The 20,671-nt window shown below is 41.1% G+C and overlaps 1 protein-coding gene across 6 annotated transcripts in view; it reads right to left on the bottom strand.

Annotated features, from left to right (window-relative positions):
- Positions 1 to 20,671, bottom strand: part of ADAMTSL3 (ADAMTS like 3) — a 417,185-nt gene that overhangs the window by 16,422 nt on the left and 380,092 nt on the right. For all 6 annotated transcript variants that reach the window (XM_033189191.1, XM_033189189.1, XM_033189190.1 and 3 more), the window contains 3 exons: positions 8,116 to 8,298; positions 6,338 to 6,454; positions 1,299 to 1,482 (listed from right to left, as the gene is read on the bottom strand). In XM_033189191.1, the coding sequence (XP_033045082.1) occupies positions 1,299 to 1,482; positions 6,338 to 6,454; positions 8,116 to 8,298 (484 nt within the window). The remainder of the gene's footprint in view (positions 1 to 1,298; positions 1,483 to 6,337; positions 6,455 to 8,115; positions 8,299 to 20,671) is intronic.

Here is a 20,671-nt window from a genome sequence, read left to right as displayed (position 1 = left end):
TTACTCCCCATAGAATTTATGGTCTAGTGGGACAGCAAGTCAGACAACTGTGATAAGAATTATGAAGAATGATAAGGAAGTATAAAAATCATATAGCATAAGGCTGATTTACTTTGGAGGGCTAAGGTCAGGGATGGTTTCCCTGAACATGTATTGAGGTATATATAGATGAACAGAAATGATTAAGTGAAGAGAGAGGGGACAGCGTCCTAGGCAGAGGGAGCAGTATGCACAAAGGCTCTGAGTCAGGAAACAGAATAGCACATCTAAGGGACAAAAAAAAAAAAAAGACCAGCATGGAAGGAGATCAAATAACCAGTGTGGGAGAGACAAGTGATAAAAGAGACAGCCCAAGGCCCAAATATGAAGGGAGTTCAATTCCTCCACTCATTTATTCAGTCAGTCAGCAAATATCTACTGAGCACCTACTATTGCTAGGCACTATTTCAAACATGAGATAAAAAGATGTACAAGATAGTCACAACAACCCCAGTGCTGGGAATTTTGGCATTTGTCCTAAGAGAAATGTGAAGGGTTATAAGCAGAGAACCATCATGATGAATTTGTTTCAAATATCTATATTCTTAGAGAGTGGACAGAGTACTCCAGGGAGGGAGATGAGAACCAGGAGACTCCTGGAGAAGTCCATGTAAGAAACAATGATGGCTTGGACTTTAGTGGTAACAGTGGAAATGGATAAGAATGGATGGAAGTGAGAAAAAGAGGGGAGTCTAGGATGTAGTCATAAAGATCTGAAATACTGGGGATAGAGTATGTTTGCTAGAGACCATGCATTGGATTTTGTATATTTAAAAATTACTAATTTGTATCATCTATTGCTTAGAAAGCTTATTAACGGTTTCACCTCCAGAAGTCACATCTAGAGAACTGTGTTTTTAACTAGTGCCTCTGGTGATTCTAGCCCACTGAATTATCACCTAAGTAAACCCACGAAATTAGCCTCACTAAAGTCTAAGGAACTGATAGGACTGTGTGTGCAGGAAGCAGATTTGGGTAGTGATTGAGAGCAGGGACTCTAAACTCAGACTATCTCAGTTTGAATTCTGGTCCTAATAACTGTATGGCCTAGGGGAGTTTCCCCATCTATGAAACAGGAAATTAACAACATCTACCTCCCAGGCCATTGTGATCCATGTAAAGCACTTAGCAGGATGCCTAGTATACAGTAAGTGATAAAAAAAATTCTTAACTATTGAATTATTATATCCAAATTACTGCACCTTTCAAAACAAACAAAAACTTGGTGTTGGTGAGATACGAAGAGTGAATTCACTTACCTCGCTGGGCAGTCCCAGATGTTACAGGGCTGAAACCCAGCCAGCGGCTTCTGGAGGTGATCACACAAGGCCTCACTCACTTCCTGCCCACTGGCCATCACACACTGGGGTCTCTGAATACGGGCTCCCAAATGACCACAGGTGGCAGAACAATGTGACCAGTTACCAGGCTCCCAAAAAGGTTCTGCAGAAAGAAAACAAAATATCATGACAGCCCCAAAAGGGAAATGATAATGAGCTGGAGAGGACACGGCCAAAAACCACCATGAGATGTTTTTCAGTTCTTTAAGTCTGGTTCTTTAAGTAGCATATGGAGAGAAAGCCATCTCATAGTGCAAGGGAGTCCTCTAAATCTTATTTTCCCTCAACTAATTTACTGTAATAACTGGTGAGAATGGTGGCCAGAATGGGGTCCTTGGATCACAGCCTGGAGTGGGACTATCATCAGCCAGCTGGGTCTGCCAGAAAAATCCCAGAGAGAGAGAAGGCACTCTCAGCAGTGGGCTGCCTCCTCAGCATTCTCTAACCACAGCCAACCGGACAAGAGAGGAGGGCCTCTCTAGGGGATGCCCTAATGGGTTCAATTTCTCAAAAGTGGATCAGGCAGAGAAACGAAAGATGATTTAGCAGGAGGAACAGGGACTACGGATTAAGCAGTAAGGTTAAAGATGCATTTGAGTTCTGTTCTTATTTTTCCATTAATGCTTAATCTAAACTTCAGATTGATCCTGTAACTGCATAAATAATTTGTCACAGAGACATCTGAAGAGATAAACATAGGAGTTTCCTTTATAAGAGTAGAAGCTGACCACCTCCAGTAATCCCAGCTTTTTAAAAATTTTAGTCCCTATTCCAAACAGCCTTTCCCTTCCCTGCTGACACTCAGCAAAAGATGAGGTAGGACATGATGATGATGGATTTGTGTGTGATCACAGAAGGTGCCAGATTTCACTGTAATAATTGCAAGTAATTGATAGCTACCAGCTGTGTCCACAGGCTCTCTCACATAGCAGAGTGATTTCTTTCACTTGTTTTCAAGTTTTTCCCTCTAATTTTTGAAGTTCGTTCTAAATTGCACATGGCAACATTTGCAAAGCAAAAATGTAAAATATATTTTTAGTTGGACACTCAGGATTACAGTTTATTTAAAAATAATTTTTTCAAAGTAGATATGTTTACTGAGAACCTCCCAGGTGACAGGTACTGAGTTAGACACTTTATAATCAATTTTTCATTTAATTTTCAAGATCATCTTGTGAAGTTGATATTTTTATTTGCAGAGGCAGAAACTGAATGAAACGAAGTAACTTGCCCAAGGTCTGTCACCTGTTAGCTAGACTGGATCCCAAGTATGTCTGACTGTTACGCCACATTTCACAAAGATACCTTGGCAGTTCAAGGCAGGACATGTGCATTTCTTTTAAAATGTGTGTTTTTTTTTATTGAAGTATAATTCATATACAATAAAGTGATCAGATCTTAGGTGTGCAGTTTTACAAGGTTTCACAATTGTAAGCACTTACATAACCATGATCCAAAGCAAGGTATGTAATATTTTTATCATCCCCCTCTTGCCTCTTTCCAATCAATTGCTCTCCCCTCTTAGGCAGCAACTCGTCCATTTCTATCTATACATTAGTTTGACTTACTCTTGAACTTCATATAATATGTACTCTTGTGTATTTGGTTTTTTTTTCTTTTTGATTTTTGAGATGGAGTCTCACTCTGTCGCCCAGGCTGGAGTGCAGTGCCGTGATCTCAGCTCAGTGCAGCCTCTGCCTCCCCAGGTTCAAGCGATTCTCCTGCCTCAGCCTCCTGAGAAGCTGGGATTACAGGTATGCACCACCACACCGGCTAATTTTTGTATTTTCAGTAGAGATAGGGTTTCATCATGTTGGCCAGGATGGTCTCAAATATCTGACCTCGTGACCCACCCACTTCGACCTCCCAAAGTGCTGGGATTACAGGTGTGAGCCACCACGCCCAGCCTTTGGTTTCTTACATTGCTTAGCATAATGTTTTTGAGACTCACTCATATCATTGTGCATGTCAGTAGTTCCTTTCATTTTCTTCTATTGCTGAATAATGTTCCTATTGTATAAATATATCATAATTTTTAATCTATTCTCCTGTCAATGACTGTTATCAATAAGTTGAACATTCTTGAACAAAGCTTTTTGTGAAAACTTTTTTTTTTTCAGGTAAATACCTGTGAGTGAAACTGCTAGGTTGAGGGTAGGTGCGTGCTTAACTTTTTTAGGAGCTGCTGAATAGTCTTCCAAGGTGGTCTAAGCATTTTACACACTAAGCAATGCATGAGAGTTTCATTTGCTTCACATTCTTCCCAATTAATTTGGCATTGTCAGTCTTTTTGTTTTTAGCTACTCTGCTGGGTATGAAATTGTATGTCACTGAGGTTTTAATTTCCATTTCCCTGATGCCATCTATATATCATCTTTTGTGAAGTGTCTGTTCAAGCCTGTTGCCCCCTGTGTGTGTGTGTGTGTGTGCCGTGAGGGATATTCATTGTTAACTTGTAGAAGTTCTTTATATATTCTAGATATAAGTTTTTCAGACATATGTTCTGCTAATATTTTTCCCAGTCTATGGTTTATGTATTCATTATTCTTACTGGTGTCTTTGATAAGCAGATTTTTAAAATTTTGATGTAGTCAGTCCAATTTGATAATTTTTTTTTGTTTTCTACTTAGTGCTTTTTGACACAAATGCATTTGAAAAGCAGATCATGCCATATCACTCCCATATAAGACTCCTCAATGACCTCCCATGGTTTAGGAGTAAACTCTTGAGTCTTTACCTTGGACCTCAAAGCTCTGAACGATTTGGTCCTCAGCCACTCTCCAACCTCATCTCATATCCCTCTCCCTCTCCCTCAACTGTACCCTAGTCACATGAATCTTATTGCCATTCTGAGGCCACATTAACCTTATTCCAATTTTATGGTCTTTGCTTCTTTCTTATTTTTCTGCACAAAGGGTTTCACCTCATCCTTTAGGCGTGGGCTCAAATATAACCTCTTAGAAGGCCCATCCTGATTGTCTTCACTAAAGTGGCTTCCTCCCATCACTGTGTATCTCATAGCCCTTACCACTGAGAAATATCTTAAATATTTATTTGTTTACTGGTTTCTTGTGCATCTCTCCTACTGGAATGTCAAGACCACAAACACTACCCTGTTCAACACTAGGACAGGGTATGTGAAATATTAGCCATGCAAGCAATATTCGTTAAATTAATAAAGGAGTCTCTGAAATACTAAGCTTAGGATCCTTTGAAGGGCTGGGACATTCCACGATGTGTATGTGTGTGGTTGTATATTTGGGCATGTGTTTGTGTGTGTGCGTGTAGGAGGTGGCAGAACAATGCAGGTAGTCCCAATAAACCAAGAGTTTGACTATTCCAAAGGCTTCACCTTCACCAATAGCTTCAGCCTCACACATATCCTTTTTGTTTTTCATTAATTTATTTTAGGCAGTTCTTTTGATCTTCATGTCCATGCCACATGCAACACACCATGGTTTCCCTGACTGGAATTTCCTCCTTCCTCTTCCCAGAACAAACATCATGACCTACATGAAAACTCAGTTGTCTTCTCTAGAGAGAGGTAGGGCCCCTTCCTCAGTGCTACCATTGTACTTTGGTCATCTTTATATTATGGAACCTGTCACAGTGCTTTACAGTATCTGTTTACATGACTGCCTCCCTCTTCAGACTGTGAGCTTCTCAAGGAGGAGGTCATCTCTGCATCCCCGGACCTGGGAAGAGTAAGCACTGGGAAAATATTTGTTGAAAGTCCAATGAATGGATATTTGGGTATACAACAATGTTAGTATTATGTCTAAAAGAGGAGAAGAAATATACAAATACCGTAAGAGAATGATGTCATAAGTAACGTGATGGATTGCTGACTGGCAGCTCAACACTATTTTCCCCTTCTGTGTTCTCTCTTGCATCTCAGGAGGTGAAAGCCTAGAAACTACATGTCTTAAAATCCCTACCTGTAGTTACATTCTGTATTATAACTATGCAAATGAGAGGCACTGCTCAAGATTTAAAAGGTGAAAATGATATGGCCGTTATTGTTCCTGTATAATAGACAGAGTACAACATAAGGTTTAAAAGGAGTTTCTTTGTGGCCAGGCACAGTGGCTCACACCTATAATCCTAGCACTTTGGGAGGCTGAGGCAGGCGGATCACGAGGTCAGGAGATTGAGATCATCCTGGCTAACACTGTGAAATCCTGCCTTCACTAAAAATACAAAAAATTCGTTGGGTGTGGTGGCAGGTGCCTATAGTCCCAGCTACTCGGGAGGCTGAGGCAGGAGAATGGCGTGAACCCAGGAGGCGGAGCTTGCAGTGAGCCGAGATCGCACCACTGGACTCTAGCCTGGGTGACAGAGCAAGACTCCATCTCAAAAAAAAAAAAAGAAAAAGGAGTTTCTTTGTGTCCTGCGATTTACCCATATTTGAGCTACAAGGAGCTGAGATGATCAGTAATGGCTTCCTGTGATTCTAGCATTTCTGATTTTCTTAACTCTACCTTGATCCCTTGGCCTTCTGCAGAGTTTTACAAGCTTGTAATACTTAGATTAGGTTCTCCTGATTAAGCACTGATGCATAACAAAGTTGGTGTGTATGGAAAACTATGTCTTGAAAAAAGAACAATGAAAAAATCAATTCCAGTACTCATAGCAGACTATTAATATCTATTAATATTTACCAAATTGGCAATAGTGTTGAAACTGGAAATCAATATCTATATTATCACAAATAATGGTGCACATTTGAGATACGAGCTCTGTGGGCTTCCTCAGGAGTGGATTTTTCTAAAAAGTGTTTCAATATGGAAAGAATAAGTTGAACCACCGAAGACTGAGGGTCAAGAGAAAGGCTGGCCAATTGCCTAGAAATAATTTTACATATTGCAAAGTGAAAAATACAGATGGTCTTTTAGCTAAATCCTTTTCCTTACACATGCCTCACACATAGCAAATCTGAAAAGGTCAAAATCCCAGACCTTGAGGCAGGGGTTCTCCTGTTGGGTCACTGCTGTTGGTTCTAGTGTTGGTTGCCTGGAGAACGTACTTTTTATGTCCTTGGGGAAATACGATTTTACTCTCTGGCCATCTTCGTTCTGAGAAGAAAAAAAAGTAGCACTTTTTACCAGTTAGGCATTGTCTAATTATTGGTCCAGCTTGGGTGTTCTTAAAGACAGCTGCTAGGAAATGAGTCCTCTATAATAATACTGTGCTCCTGGATACTCAAGCTCATGATCACAGGTCTGGAAGGTGTGTGTGAGTATGGATGTGTGGGGTGTTATAGGAGTTTAGTTATAGTTACTCACTGTGCTAGCATGTGGCATCTCTGCATGTTTCCAGGGTTTCTAGCCTAAATTGCAAGATGAAAAAAATGTATTCAACAGAATTCCAAAAGGGATTGGAGGAAGCAGATTGGTTGGATAGAGCTTTGCCTCTCTAAGAGGAATGCTGGGAGCAAGAGAATGGGCATTGTTCCCTAGGCTTGCGTGGTGAGGAGTACGGGCTTTTAGGAAGGTTGTGAAGCTTGCACATAAGAGCAGAGGATGGTGGAGGAATGCTGTGATTTGATCCCTCCGTCAAGTTACCAAAGTCATGAGCTGCTTGGTTTGAGGGGATTCCTGCAAGAAGAGGTATGCCAGGTAAGAGTGAGACAAGCATGCAGATTCATGAGTGGAAATGGGCAGAAGAAAGAAACAAGGCTGGGGTTTCTCAGGGAGCATGGAGAAATCATTCAAGAACCAGACAGGGTTAGCCTAGCCAATCTGTCACAACTCTTCCATTCCAAGATTTTGGAAGCTCACAGAGGCTTTTTGGAAAGAGCCACATGGTGGCACACCACTGCCTTTATCAGTACTAAGAGTCCATGAAGGGTAGCAGGAAGAGCACCAAAAGAGCAGACTACATATTTGGGCATTAGTCCAAACTCTTTATGATCCCAAGGTTCCTCATAAATATAATGAGATTTAAAAATACCATCCACAACACTGTGCTATCATAAGTATCACAAGAATTAATGTGCATCAAATGCTTTGTGCATGACAGCTATTCCAACTCCCTGTATTGGCACCCCCCATCTCTTTATATCTCTGGGCTCCTCTAACTGCCCACAAGGAAAGCTATGGAGAAATCTCTTTCATGTTTTCTCCTCTTGGTTTAGCAATGGATTCTATACTCTAATACCAATTCTGCCAACAGTTCAATTTCATTCCTTCATAAAACCATTACTTAACACTAACATCTGGCTGGGTGTGGTGGCTCACGCCTGTAACCCCAGCACTTTGGGAGGCCAAGGCAGGCAGATCACAAGGTCAAGATATTGAGACCATCCTGGCCAACATGGTGAAATCCCATCTCTACTAAAAATACAAAAATTAGCTGGGCGTGGTGGTGCACGCCTGTAGTCCCAGCTACTCTGGAGGCTGAGGCAGGAGAATCGCTTGAACCCAGGAGGCAGAGGTTGCAGTGAGCCGAGATTGTGCCACTGCACTCTAGCCTGGCAACAGAGCGAGACTCCATTTAAAAAAAATATCACACACACACACAAAACACTAACATCTGTGTTAGGTGCTGGGGATACGGGGTGGTAAAATAGGGTGTTAGAATTTAGTGCTTGTTTTTAAGCAGGCAGTGGTAGCAACGGTTAAAACCATCTGATGTCTATCTTGTTCACTCTTCAACTCCAAAATCAACAAAACTGGGGCCTACTTTGTGCATATTATAGGAGGCACTTAAGGAGCAATAAGAATTTGACACTTACCCAGCAAGTGGAGTACAGATGTTGCCACTGCCTTTCCAAGAGCATTGGTGGCTGTGCAGACGTAGGTTCCTTCATTTTCAAGGGAAACATTCTGCAACAATAGGGATCCATTGAAAAGCAAGGAAACGTTGCTACTCAGAGATCCTCCTCTCTTCAACCAAGTTATATTAGGTTGAGGGACACCTTTGGAACAAAGACAAATATAACAAAGGCAATTCCTTTAAGAACAGGGCCACAGAACAACTTGACAAATACCATTCACTGTTTTGACCATAAGTCAGCATATGGGTTTAATCATATATAATAGGAAAAATGGCTGTTTCTATTTCTATAGCTACTCTATGGCAGGTGGAGGATCCTCTTAAGGCAAAGAGCTTTGGTCTACGGAGCATGAGACTGGTTTACACATATAAGTTACGGAACGGAAGCCAAGGAGAGTGGGATTGCTCTGTATTGGGAAGGGAGATAATTTTGAAGGTGGGTAGGGTAGTGGGAGTGTGGTTGGAACGAAGGAGTTGGTGAAGCTAGAGGAATGTGGAGGCAGAGACAGAGTGAGAAATTCCCAAGGGTTGGTTGTCACAAGGAAGTCTTTGGAAAACATAAATATCTCCTAGAGGTCTTTAAGTTGTTTGCTGTTCATATGCAATGAAACATTCCTCCCTCAGGAAGAATATATAACATCCAGGGAAACAGAGTTCATTAATTCTTTGTAAAAGAGGATAACTTCAAGGAGCAAAAGTAAGTGCTGAGTTTCAATTCTGGGTCAATGCAGTGAGATGCAGGGACTGTAAGCAACTTTGCAGGAGCCTGGACACAGAGGGGAACATGAGGAATTGAAAGAACTTCTTCTCCCAAGTCTTCAGAAGTCTTAGCATTTTGCTGGGCTGTGGAATTTAAGATTCAGAGGAATTGAGAAATTTCGTTTGGTTCTTCTTCTTTTCTTTCTTTCTTTTTTTTGAGATGGAGGCTCCCTCTGTCACCTAGGCTAGAATGCAATGGTACAATCTTGGCTCACTGCAACCACCTGGGCTCAAGTGACCCTCTCTTCCTCAGCCTCCAAGTAGCTGGGACTACAGGTGCAAGCCATCACACCCAGCTAATTTCTGTAATTTTTGTAAAGACAAGATTTCACCATATTCCCCAGGGTGGTCTCGAACTCCTGTGCTCAAGCGATCCCCCACCTCAGCCTCCCATTGCACCTAACTTCATCTGGTTCTTAAGAGCTGGAATAGCTTCAGATGATGCCAAGATTGCTCTGGGCAACTGTTTTGGGGGGTGTTTTCTCCTCTTGCAGTGCTCTGGCTAGTGAGAATGGAGAAGACATGGCATGGTTTTCTGACTTAAAAAAAAAAAGATGCCACCACTATTATCATGACATGTGCAACACACCTTACAGTAGGCAAAATGCATGCTCCATGAACATGGTGACACTTGAATTCTCACAGTTATTCCTATTTCTTGGGAGGCAGTCATTGCTAGCTGTATCTCACAATTGAGGAACCTGGTAAGCCTTTTGACTTCAGGTCCAGTTCTGTCCATTACATCAAGCTGAATATTCAAGTCTCTTAAGGAAGTCATTGTGTGGCTTTAGAGGAAACTGATGATCTAGAAATGCTTAAGTTTACTTGTAGAAACCCAAGACTGATATTGGCACTGAGGTATTGCCTGAAAACTCAAGGTGAAAAAAAAACTAAATTTCTATTCAAAGAGGAGGTGGAAATGCATAGGGGAAAGAGCACTATCTTGGCTGGGTTGGGGTGAGGCTTTGTTCTCATTCTCAATAGTTATTAGTTCCGTAGCCTTGGACAAAGCACTTTAGATTTCAACTGTGGCATCTGTGAAAGGAATTTGAAAGAGGAGTAGGAACTTCATTATGTTCAGATATACTATTTGAAGTTTTAAAAATTGGAGACTGACATGGTTGCCCTTGGGACTTTTTGTCCTTAATCCTGTGGCTTTGTATGATTCAAGTACGGTAGGCAGAATTCTAAAGACATTGCCGCAAGATTCTCATCCTTTGATTACTCAATAAATATCAATCTAGGCACTGGTGTGAAGGGAATTTGCAGATGTAATTAAGGTTACAATCAGCCAGCCACAAAATGGGGAGATATCTGGGTGGGCCCACTGTAATTCTGTAAGTCCTTAAAATCAGAAGAGAAGCACAGAAGCTATCAGGGACATATGGAGAAAGAGAAAGTAAGAGAGATGAGGCAGAAGAGCAATTCAGAGAGATTCAAAGTGTGAGAGTAACATGACCCACCACTGCTAGTTTTAAAGATAAAACGTCCCTGAGCTGGGGCGTGCAGGTGGCCTCTAAAAGCTGAGCGTGGCCTTCAGCTGACAGCTATCAAGCAAATGGGAACTTCAGTTCTAAAATGATAAGGGATTCAGCCAATAACCTGTAGAAGCTTGGAAGCAGATTTATTTCCAGAGCCTCCAGAAAGGAATGCAGCCATGCAACCACCTTGATCTTGGCCTTAGATACTCTAAGTGGAACACTGAGTTCAGCTATTCTGTGCCAAGATGACCTACACTACATAGGTGAGATGATATATGGGTATTGTTTTAAGCCTCTAAGTTTGTGTTAATTTGTTACAGCAGCAATAGAAAACTAATACACTGAGAGATTTGTTTTAAATTTTGTTATAAAAACTAGGCTGGCCCTAAACAGCAGAAGGGATGCTAATCACATGTGCATATATCTTTTTTAGTATTTTCTTCTACACATATATGCATACAGAAAGTTTAAGCTTTTGAAAGGTCACAGCTATTAAACGTTGGATCTGAGATTTATACCAGTAAAATTTGATTCAGAACCTTTCTTAACCACAATATAGGTAGATGCTATACACTTCTTAATATATTTATTCCTATGCACATTAGTTTTTTGTTGTTGCAGTAAACAAGATTTTTAAAAATGCATTTTGTAGTTGTTTATTGCCAACACTTAGGAAAGCTATACACATCTGCATATTTATCTTGTTTCTAGTCATCTTACTGAACTTTATTATTATTTTGAATAGTTTTTCTAATTGATTTTCTTTTTTTTAAGGTAAATAATTATATCATTTGCACATAATGACAATTTCCTCTTCCATTCCAATATGTATACTTCTGATTTCTTTTTCTTGTCTTATTGTATTAGTAAGTGTCTCCAGAACGATGCTGAATAATAACCACTATAGCAGGTATGTAAGACTGAGTATTTGTGTCCCTCCCCACCCCCATCTTGATCTTGGACCTCCTTCAACATGAAAAGCTTAATCTTGGACTTCCCATCCTCCAGAACTGCAAGAAATAAATTTTCTGTTGTTTATAAGCCACTCAGTCTATAGCATTTTTCTTATAGCAGCCCCAGTGGTCTAAGACAGCAGGTATATTTGTCTTGTTTCCAACTTTAATGGAAATATTACTAATGTTTCTTTCTTAAGCATGATACTTTTTTTTTGGTACACAAATTTCCTTCTATTTCTAGCCTACAAGAAAATTCTTTGAGTTTAACATTTAATTTGCTTATTTTAAAGTAAAACATTTAAAGCTATTAATTTTATTCTGAGTACAGCTTTGGCTACGTATCTTATGTTTTGCAATGCAGTACAACTATTGCCATTATTTCATTCACTTGAAAAATGTTTATTTGAGTGCTTATCCTATGTGAGACTCTGTGGCAATGCTAAGGATATAATGATGAACTAAGTTCCTCACGGACCTTAATCTAGAGTGGACCCATGCATCAAAAAAGCCAACTGCAATACAAAGAGATAAGAGGATAAGAGCATGCAATAAAGGTAAAATACTGGCTGCCACTGGAGCACAGAAGCTGTACCTCATGTAGACTGGAGAGAAAAATAGGAAAGATACCTGCAAGGAGGAACATATTGTGCAGATGTGGGAAAGCATGGGAACGGGAGCAGAAGTCAGACTTTTCATGGTATAGTGTCTTGTTTTTTGATTGAATGTATTACCTGCATCACCTATCCCCAACTTTTAAAAAGTTAATAATAGAGCCCAGAAACATGTCTTTAACTTCTTGTTAAATTTTCTCTTGGGGTCCCTTTTAGCTCTAAGATATGTGTGAGATCAATTCATTCATTCATCCATCTACTCTTTCATATATTATTTAATTCACTCTTATTATTCGCTCTCTTTTATAGCATTATTATTGCATTAATCTCAGTTCTCCTCAGTAGATCATGAGTACAGGCCTGGCAAAGATTAGATGTGTGAATGTTTGTTGAATGCATAAATGAATAAACTAGGGAATGCATTTACTAAAAGAAAACCCTATTCTATCCCAAAGATAGATACATCAGCGTGACTTTTTTGGTTACTCGTGCAAATGCTCTCTCCCAAGTAGCAAAGATAATAAAAGCGCTGACTGTATGGTAAAATCCTCAGAAACTCAGATACTATTATTTTGGAATCTACGGTAATTTAGAGAAGGGTTATACTAGTTAGAAAGAGAAAAAATCTTACTTCACTGGCCTCCACAACATATACACAATTGTTAATATGAGTATAAATCGATATTTATAAATTAAAGTGGTTTCCTTTAAGGCCCTAAGTAATTCTTGCTTAAATGACTGAACATTTTTAAAAGCCATTCATAGACTTGAAAGCATTTTACAATTCAGGGATGTTTATTAATTCAGACTTGCCTCTTACAATTAGTCCAAATTAGTGAGTGAGGTTTTCTCAAGACATAAAGCCTCTTACAGTGAAAGACCCTAAACAATTTCAAATACATTGGCTTATTCATTATTCCTCCTCGGTAAGAAGCTTGTAAGCGGTGTTGTCAATTCTACATTGAAACAAGGTTTACCAGAGGCCTTCAGCCAGGTTAAACAAGCTGTGTGGAGATCTCCAGGGAGAGCATTTCCAGCAGAGGGAACAGCAAGCACCTTGGCCCTGAAGCAGGGTTCTTAACCTGGGGACCATGAGCCTCACGTGGATCCATAGATAGGATTCAGGAGTCAGTGACCTTTTCATCAACTCTAGCTGAAATGCAGCACTTCTATCAATTACAAATGTAAGTCACAGACTAAGGTAGCAGTGTCTTTAATTCTCTCACCAATGGAAGTCACAGATGTTTTCGTATCACATTACAAGTGTGACCAGATCTGTCAAAATATTTTTTTATGCCAACACTACTTAAAAAATATGGTAACTATTGTACCCAATGCTAGATTTTTAATATGATGCATTAATAATGAAGTACATATATTATTCGATCACATATTTGGCTTATTAATATTTTGATACCTATATTTTGATTATAATTGGTTTTCTTTAAATGCAGCATATTTTGTTTTATACTTTTGAAAATATTATTTCCGAAGTAGTACCACAGGCTTCATCAGACTGGTCCAGGACACATTCCTCCAATTTTGGGGGAAAATAAAAGAGCATATGGCTGCAGGGATGTGAGCCAGGGAGAGAACAGTAGGTGACAATGTCAGAGAAGTGGCAGGTGGGGCTTAGGTCATAGAGCTCAGGCAGCCTGATAGGTCATTGTAAGGCTTTGGTTTCTATTCCACAGATTTTGAAGAACGGCATGAGCTGACTTGTGTTTCTAAAGGACTGCTTTGATGGCTGTGTTGATTGCAGGCAGCAAGGGCAGAGGCAGGGAGATCAGTGAGGAACCTGTCAAAATAATCCAGCCTAGAGATGATGGTGACTTGGACCAGTGTAGTAGCAATGAAGGTGGTAAGAAATGATCAGATTCTGGGCCTATTCTGAAGGTAGAGCAGACAAAATTTGATGGGGTTGGGGCAGTGTGAGAGAGGAAAGCAAGTCAAAAATGACTCCAGGATTTGTAGCTCAAGCGAATTAAATAACTGCATTGTCATTCACTGAGATGAGGGACACTATGAGATAAGCGAGTTTGGGAGCAGAACTCAGGAGAGCAGTTTTGGACATGTTAGGTTTGCAATAACTATTACATATCCACGGAGAGAGGCTGAGCAGGCATGTGGATATGTTAATCTAGAGCTTAGGGAAAAGGTCTGTGCTGAAAATATAAATTTAACAGTTTCCAGCAAATAGATGTCATATTTGAGTCCTTGTGCATGTATGGGATCAATAGGGAGAGAGTATACATAGAGAAGAACAAACGTCTGAGGACTGAGGCCTGGGGTAGTTCAACTTAGAGATCAGAAACAAGAGGTGGCACAAAGGAAGTTACAAAGGAACAGATACTATGGTAGGTAGAAAACAGAGTGGTTTCCTAGAAGCAGAGAAGGAGGGAGTAATAACTGTCCAGTGCTATTGTAGTCAAATGAGCAAGTAAGGTAAGGCCTAAGAACTCACCACGGGGCCTAGTGTGGTGGCTTACACCTGTAATCTCAGCAGTTTGAAAGGCCGAGGCAGGCAGATCACCTGCGGTCAGGAGTTTGAGGCCAGCCTGGGCAACATGGCAAAACCCTGTCTCTACTAAAAATACAAAAACCATTTAGCCGGTCGTGGTGGTGTGTGCCTGTAATCCTGGCTTCTCGGGAGGCTGAGGCAGGAGAATCGCTTGAACCCGGGAGGTGGAGGTTGCAGTGAGCCAAGATCACACCACTGTACTCCAGCCTGGGCAACAGAGTGAGAATCTGTCTCAAAAACAAAACAAAACAAAACAAACACCTGACCACTGAAGTTAGCAATTCACACTTACATGGTAAGCTGTTGGTGACCCTGCCCTAACAATAGCTATGAAGGTAATGGTATGGAGAATGTTTGGTTGGAGTGGATTCAAGAGAGAATGAAGAGAAATGAAATTGAAGACAAGTATAAGCTACTCTGGAGGCACTTTGCTATAAATGGAAATCAGGAACTGAGACAATAGCTGGAGAGGGAAGTGGAGTCCAGGGCAGGGAATTTAGGGATGGTTTTGCTCACCTGGAATTCTTATCTCATCTCCCTATTTCCACTCTTGCCTTCCTTTTACTCTCTGATTTTTTACAGTCTATTTTCAACACAGTAGCCATAGTGTTTCTTCTAAAAGGTAGCTCAGATCATGACATTCCTTTGCTTAGAATCCTCTAATGGCTTCCATCTCACTTAGAACAAAAAATAAACTGCTTATGATGTCTTATCATCTGCTAACATACATGGTCTTCCCTCAACCCTTGCCCACCAACCACCTCAAAACACGGAAAAAAAACAGAGCCAGAGAGAGATGGATTTTTATTTTTTTAGTGATGGGGTCTCACTGGGTTGGAGTGCAGTGGCTATTCACAGGCTTGATCATAGCATACGGAAGCCTCAAACTTCCGGGCTCAAGGGATCCTCCCATCTCAGCCTCCTGAATAGCTGGAACTATAGGTATGCACGATTGTGCCTAGCGAAGGGGTGAATCCTTGATTAAATCATTTAAATTCCTGAATCCAGATGTGTCTAAAATTGTGTCCAGATTGTCTATACTCCAGGACTTTTCAGTTTTATTAGCCAATCGTTTCTCCATTTTTTCTTAAGCCAGTTCGAGGTGGTTCTCTGTTCCCTGTAACCATGGGAGTCTAGACTAAAAACTAAGGTATGAAAATAACCAAGATGGCCAAACAACCATGCCAGCACAAGTTTCTCAGAACAAATTGACAAAGTTACATTCCAAAAGAAAATGTCAGAAATAGAAAGTTTGAAATGAACAGCATGGGGCCACACCAGAGTACAGGGCCAAGTCCTTCTCACTGCGCACCGTCCCAGGGGCCATTTCATCTACTTTGGGAAATATAATGGTCATTCCTATGCTGAAAACTCCCACATCTACCTATCCAATCTTAATCTCTCCCTTGAATTCAAGACTCCTGGACATCTCCCATTGGCACATCATGTCCCACAGGCGCCTCAAACATTGTAAGTCCCAGAGTGAACTCCAATTCCCTCTCCTACCCCACAGGCCTGTTCAGCACCTAGAAGCATCGTTACACGTGTAAACATTTTCAAAGAACTGAACAGGCCAGGGGAAATTCAGGCAGATTTCTTCGTACCACTGCTATTTATGGTCTTTCAAAATAACACATTTGCTCTGTTGCAACAGCTATAAAATGTCAGAAATAGTTTAAACTTATTTATCTAACCTTAAAGACAGGCTGTTTCCCCCAAGACTTGCAGCTCTGAAATATTCAACATTCTGTTTCCACAGTGCTGAAATTGTTTTGGAAGACAAATGTTGTGAAAAAAGTTCAGAGCCGGAGGGGCTGTGAAACATGTGTTGCAAAAAGTTTGCACCTCGGGGGTGTCTTTAAACTAGTCAGTGTTTAAAAACAAATTTCCTTCATCCTTGAAAGGCCCATGAAATATTTCACACTGTAAAATCCCTGGCCTATTCAGACTGAAATGCTGGATTTTTAAATAAATATATATTACACCTAAATGTTTTTACTCATCTGTTTGTTTCTTCCAGCTACTCAAAACTCACTCAGAATTCTGCATTACTTTTTCATATATGACAAATGAAGACTTAAGCTACCATCAGTTACCTCTGGGGATCATGAAGAAATGATGTTGCCAATTTATAAAGGACAAATCAAACACAGGTTAGACAAAAGGAGTCATCACTAATAAATGAAAGAAATAAATAGGAGTTCAAGGGTTCAACGTCAGAGAAAGTATCTCAAAACTGCTAGAATAATGAATGCACTCTTCTTAACTGCAAGGCCAATCTGTGCAGCATAGTAAATTTTGTAAGGAACATTCCTCTTCTGAGTTAACTGCATACCCTTTTGTTCTTTTTGAAAAATATGTTATGTATGCTTTTTGGATACAATGGACTATCCATCATTGATGCCATATCCAGAACTGTCTCCAAATATAGGGCTATGGCTTTTACTATTTACAGAATTCTTTTGAACAGCTGTTTCAGTACTTTCTTTTCTCTAGTAAACTCATGTTTAGATTGACATAATCTGTTCCCCAATCAATTTGATTTTTGAGGATTTAGAAATCATCTGGGTCAAAGTATCTATCCCCAACTCCATCATTAAAAGTCCTTCCCTAAAGGTTTTTGAACTGTGTTTTTCTGACATGGAGGAGGGTGTCAACAAGTCCTCTTCCTGGTGTGGTCATCCTGATCTCTCACGTACCCTGGGCTTCTGCTTTGTGTGAGCCTGGGCAGTTCTTTAACTCCACCAGACATATCTCATGAGCACTACACGGTTCACTGCTGGATATTGTCCTCCAGGGTCTTATTTACAGGCTAGAAAGTGCCAGTGAAAATTATTATATCAAAACCAAAAACTTTCAGTAGTTCCTTGAAGAAGAAGAAAGTTAAGAGTTGGTGCAAATCAAGCATAGTGATATATGCTGGAGCTATGCAAGTGGTGTAAACTACTGATTCCAGTAAAGGGGATAGGAAGAACTCCTAAACAACAGCTCAAAAGGGAGAGACATGGACATTCCTGAGGCCCTTCCTGATAATCAGCAATTCTGGTAATCTGTCAATATAACATTGCGATGTAGATGAACAAATAGCTATTAGCCAGTTAAAAATATTAGTTATTTGGAGATCATGCACCAAAATCTCCAAGTGGGTTCCACTGCTGTCACCAGCAAACCCCAGAGGACTACGTGTGGGCTGCTGGTGTCTTGGGATGACATCTCAAGGCTGTGTTGATTCCCCAGGACTCCATTTCCTCTTTCCTCAAACCACTGACTCTTGCTTTGGTTCTTCTGAGCTGCACCTCTCACTCTATTTCTGGGGGGTCTTTTCTCCTCAGGAATGGTAGGGAGTAAGAGTCAGTTTTCCTAGCTCTATAACCTTTCCTGTTCTTGGAGGAGAAAAGCCCAAAAGCCTTTTCAATTTAGGGGAGTCACTGCTAAGAACAGCTATCCTCCAGCCCGCGAACTGCACCATTCTCCAAACACACCACACTGGCTGTAAGGCTATTTTCTGTGTGCTGTTCTCTCCACTGCAGAATAATTGCTATTCCCTTTCACCACCTGGAACATTTCTCCATATTCTTAAAGACCCATCTCAAAATCATTTCCTTGATCCTCTTGGACACTGACAGCTGATTTCCCCTGTGTGAACCTCTGAACACTGAGACATCAATTGTTGGCATGCCTGATTCTACCTTCAGAATGAACCCAGAGCATGGACCTGGGTTCTACCATTTAGCTCCCACTTCTAGTTCACTCCCAGTTACCCACTCCTGGTTCACTCCTAGTTTGAGTTTACTTCTGATTACTCACTCCTGGTTCACTGCTGGTTTACTCCTGGTTCTAGTTGACCTCTGGTTACCCACTGATTCCTGAGGAAGAATCTCTCATTTTGAGAGGATATTTGAGATAATTTCCAGGGACCTCTTTGGCCCCATTTACTGGCTAAATCAGTGGTTCTTAACCTTGGCTGCACATTAGAATCTTCTGGGGAAGCTTTAAAAATCCTTGGTTCTCAGGACGTACTACAGATGAATTAAATCAGAATCTCTCAGGGCAGGGCTGGGGAGATGTTGTGGTGTCCAGGCCTGACATTAACCATAATAGTAAAATGACCTGACTGTAGTATGCATTAGTCATCAAAATGAATAACTGGGTATTGAATTAATAACTAGGGAAAATAAATGAATGAAAAAAAAAAACAGGGTTATGTAAGTTGGGATGTTACTAGAGATTCAAAAATTCTACACAGGTCCTGTGGGGTTCTTCCCATAAAGGAGTGTTTTTCTTCCATTAACAAGGTCCTGCATGGTTTTCTCAGACTGTACTCAGAAGCTTGCATGCTTTCTTATTTCTGGGGGTTGAATTCCAACAAAATTCCCTTTCCCTCAGTCCCCACCCTGTATGGGTGCTGTGGGCCTCTCTGTCTTGCTGTGAAGGCATATTTAGGTCATAGTAGCCGGAATTAAGTAGTGGGTCATTCAGGGGCTTCTGACGGTTCCGTGTTTTATAATGGATGCTGTTCCATGCTGCACAGTTGTCCTGTGCTCTCTGCTGCTGCCTGGGGGTCTCAGCACACACAGCCAAAAGCAGAGAGTCCTGGAGGGCAGAGAGCAAGCAAAGGCATTTCTTACAGTATAAGTAGACTTGAGTGCTATAGGGCATTCAAAACCCTTTACTTTTACTGCTTGGTATGAAAAGCCTCCCAATTGCTATCAGATCTCATGCAGGTTTGGGAAACTCCAGACTAGCCACTCTGGCTCCTGCCCTGACACCAATACGAGGAGCCAAGGGAACACAGACCAGCCAGGAGGCGCCACTCAGAGACTCATGGAATTGAAGCAACTCATTTCTTTAGAAGCCTGGACTTCAGAAGATCACTGAGGAAAGAGCTTCAGTCCAAGAGCAGAGGATATATGGCTCCTGCCCTGTGGATTGTGTAGGTGTTTAGTGCACCATCTCACAGGCTCAACAGGACAAAGCCAGGACCATTTTATAAATGTCAAAACTCAGGGGAGCTAAATGAGTCTTAATATCAGAAATATGGTAACCAAGAAACAATGGGAAGCCAGGCACTGTGGCTCCCACCTGGAATCTCAGCACTTTGGGAGGCCGAGGTAGGAGGGTTGCTTGAGGCCAGGAGTTCTAAACCAGCCTTGGCAGCACAGTGAGACCTCTGTCTCTACAAGAAAAAAAAAATTAGGTGTGGTAGTGCATGGCTGTAGTCTCAAGGGGCTAAGGCAGGAGGATTGCTTGAGCATAGGAGTTTGAGGCTGCAGTGAGCTATGATCATGCCACTGCACGGAAGAAAGGTGTGTGGTTGTTTGGAGGACAGGGAATGGGTGGGCACACAATGTGAAACTACATGATGACAGTACATGGGGCCTATGGGTCAGTCTGTTGTTACTATGTGATGGTAAACATTAACATGGGGCTGAGTGTCTGCGGAGTTTTCAGGACAGAGAAATGTACTGGTGGCACTGAAGACAGGGGTGGGGTATAGATGTTGGGGATGAAAGCAGTGTTGTAACAACAGGACTGGACCACCAAGGCTGTACGTGAATGCTTCAAGACATGGTGTCACTCAAGACATGCAGACCCACAAGCCCAAGCACGGGGTTTTTTGCAAGAAGTCTGAAATTTGATAGGTGTTTGAAGAGCCCCTCCTGTTTTTTCATAATTGTATATCCAGCTACCTTATTCTAGATTTCTTTCTACTTCTTGATTGTATACAGACCCATGTTTTCACCACATGAGAAATTGATAAAAGATGCAAAGAAAATACTTTTTTTTCAAGAAGCACTCAAAATAGAGCTTCAGTGAATCTTTAAAGAGCAGATAATTGTTTTATAAATGAGTCTTTTAAATCTGCTAAATCAATAATCCAAATACAAGTCCAAAGAGAGTTAGGACAAGAATATTAAGGGTGAGGTGAGGGAGTCCATAGTCACTACCAGACAGTGCATAATTTGCCACATTCTTTCCCACTGCTGCAGTGATGGTAGAAGCGTGTGTCAAGGTGGTGAGGCTTCCATCATGTGCCTGGCTGAGCACAATGGGCTGACCTTTGGCCTGATACTGGCTGGCACCTTGCGGCCCAGCAAGAGGCCAGGCTCCCAGTGTACTCTCCCTAGATCTCATACCATGGGGCAGTCCTCCAGGTGAGGGTGGGCCCTGGAGGTTGAGCCTGTTG

The sequence above is a fragment of the Trachypithecus francoisi genome, unplaced genomic scaffold (assembly GCF_009764315.1).
Source record: "Trachypithecus francoisi isolate TF-2019V2 unplaced genomic scaffold, Tfra_2.0 Lachesis_group3, whole genome shotgun sequence".
Taxonomy (NCBI): domain Eukaryota; kingdom Metazoa; phylum Chordata; class Mammalia; order Primates; family Cercopithecidae; genus Trachypithecus; species Trachypithecus francoisi.
The sequence above is the reverse complement of the archived record's forward strand: the minus strand, read 5'-3'. Positions and strand labels throughout refer to the sequence as shown.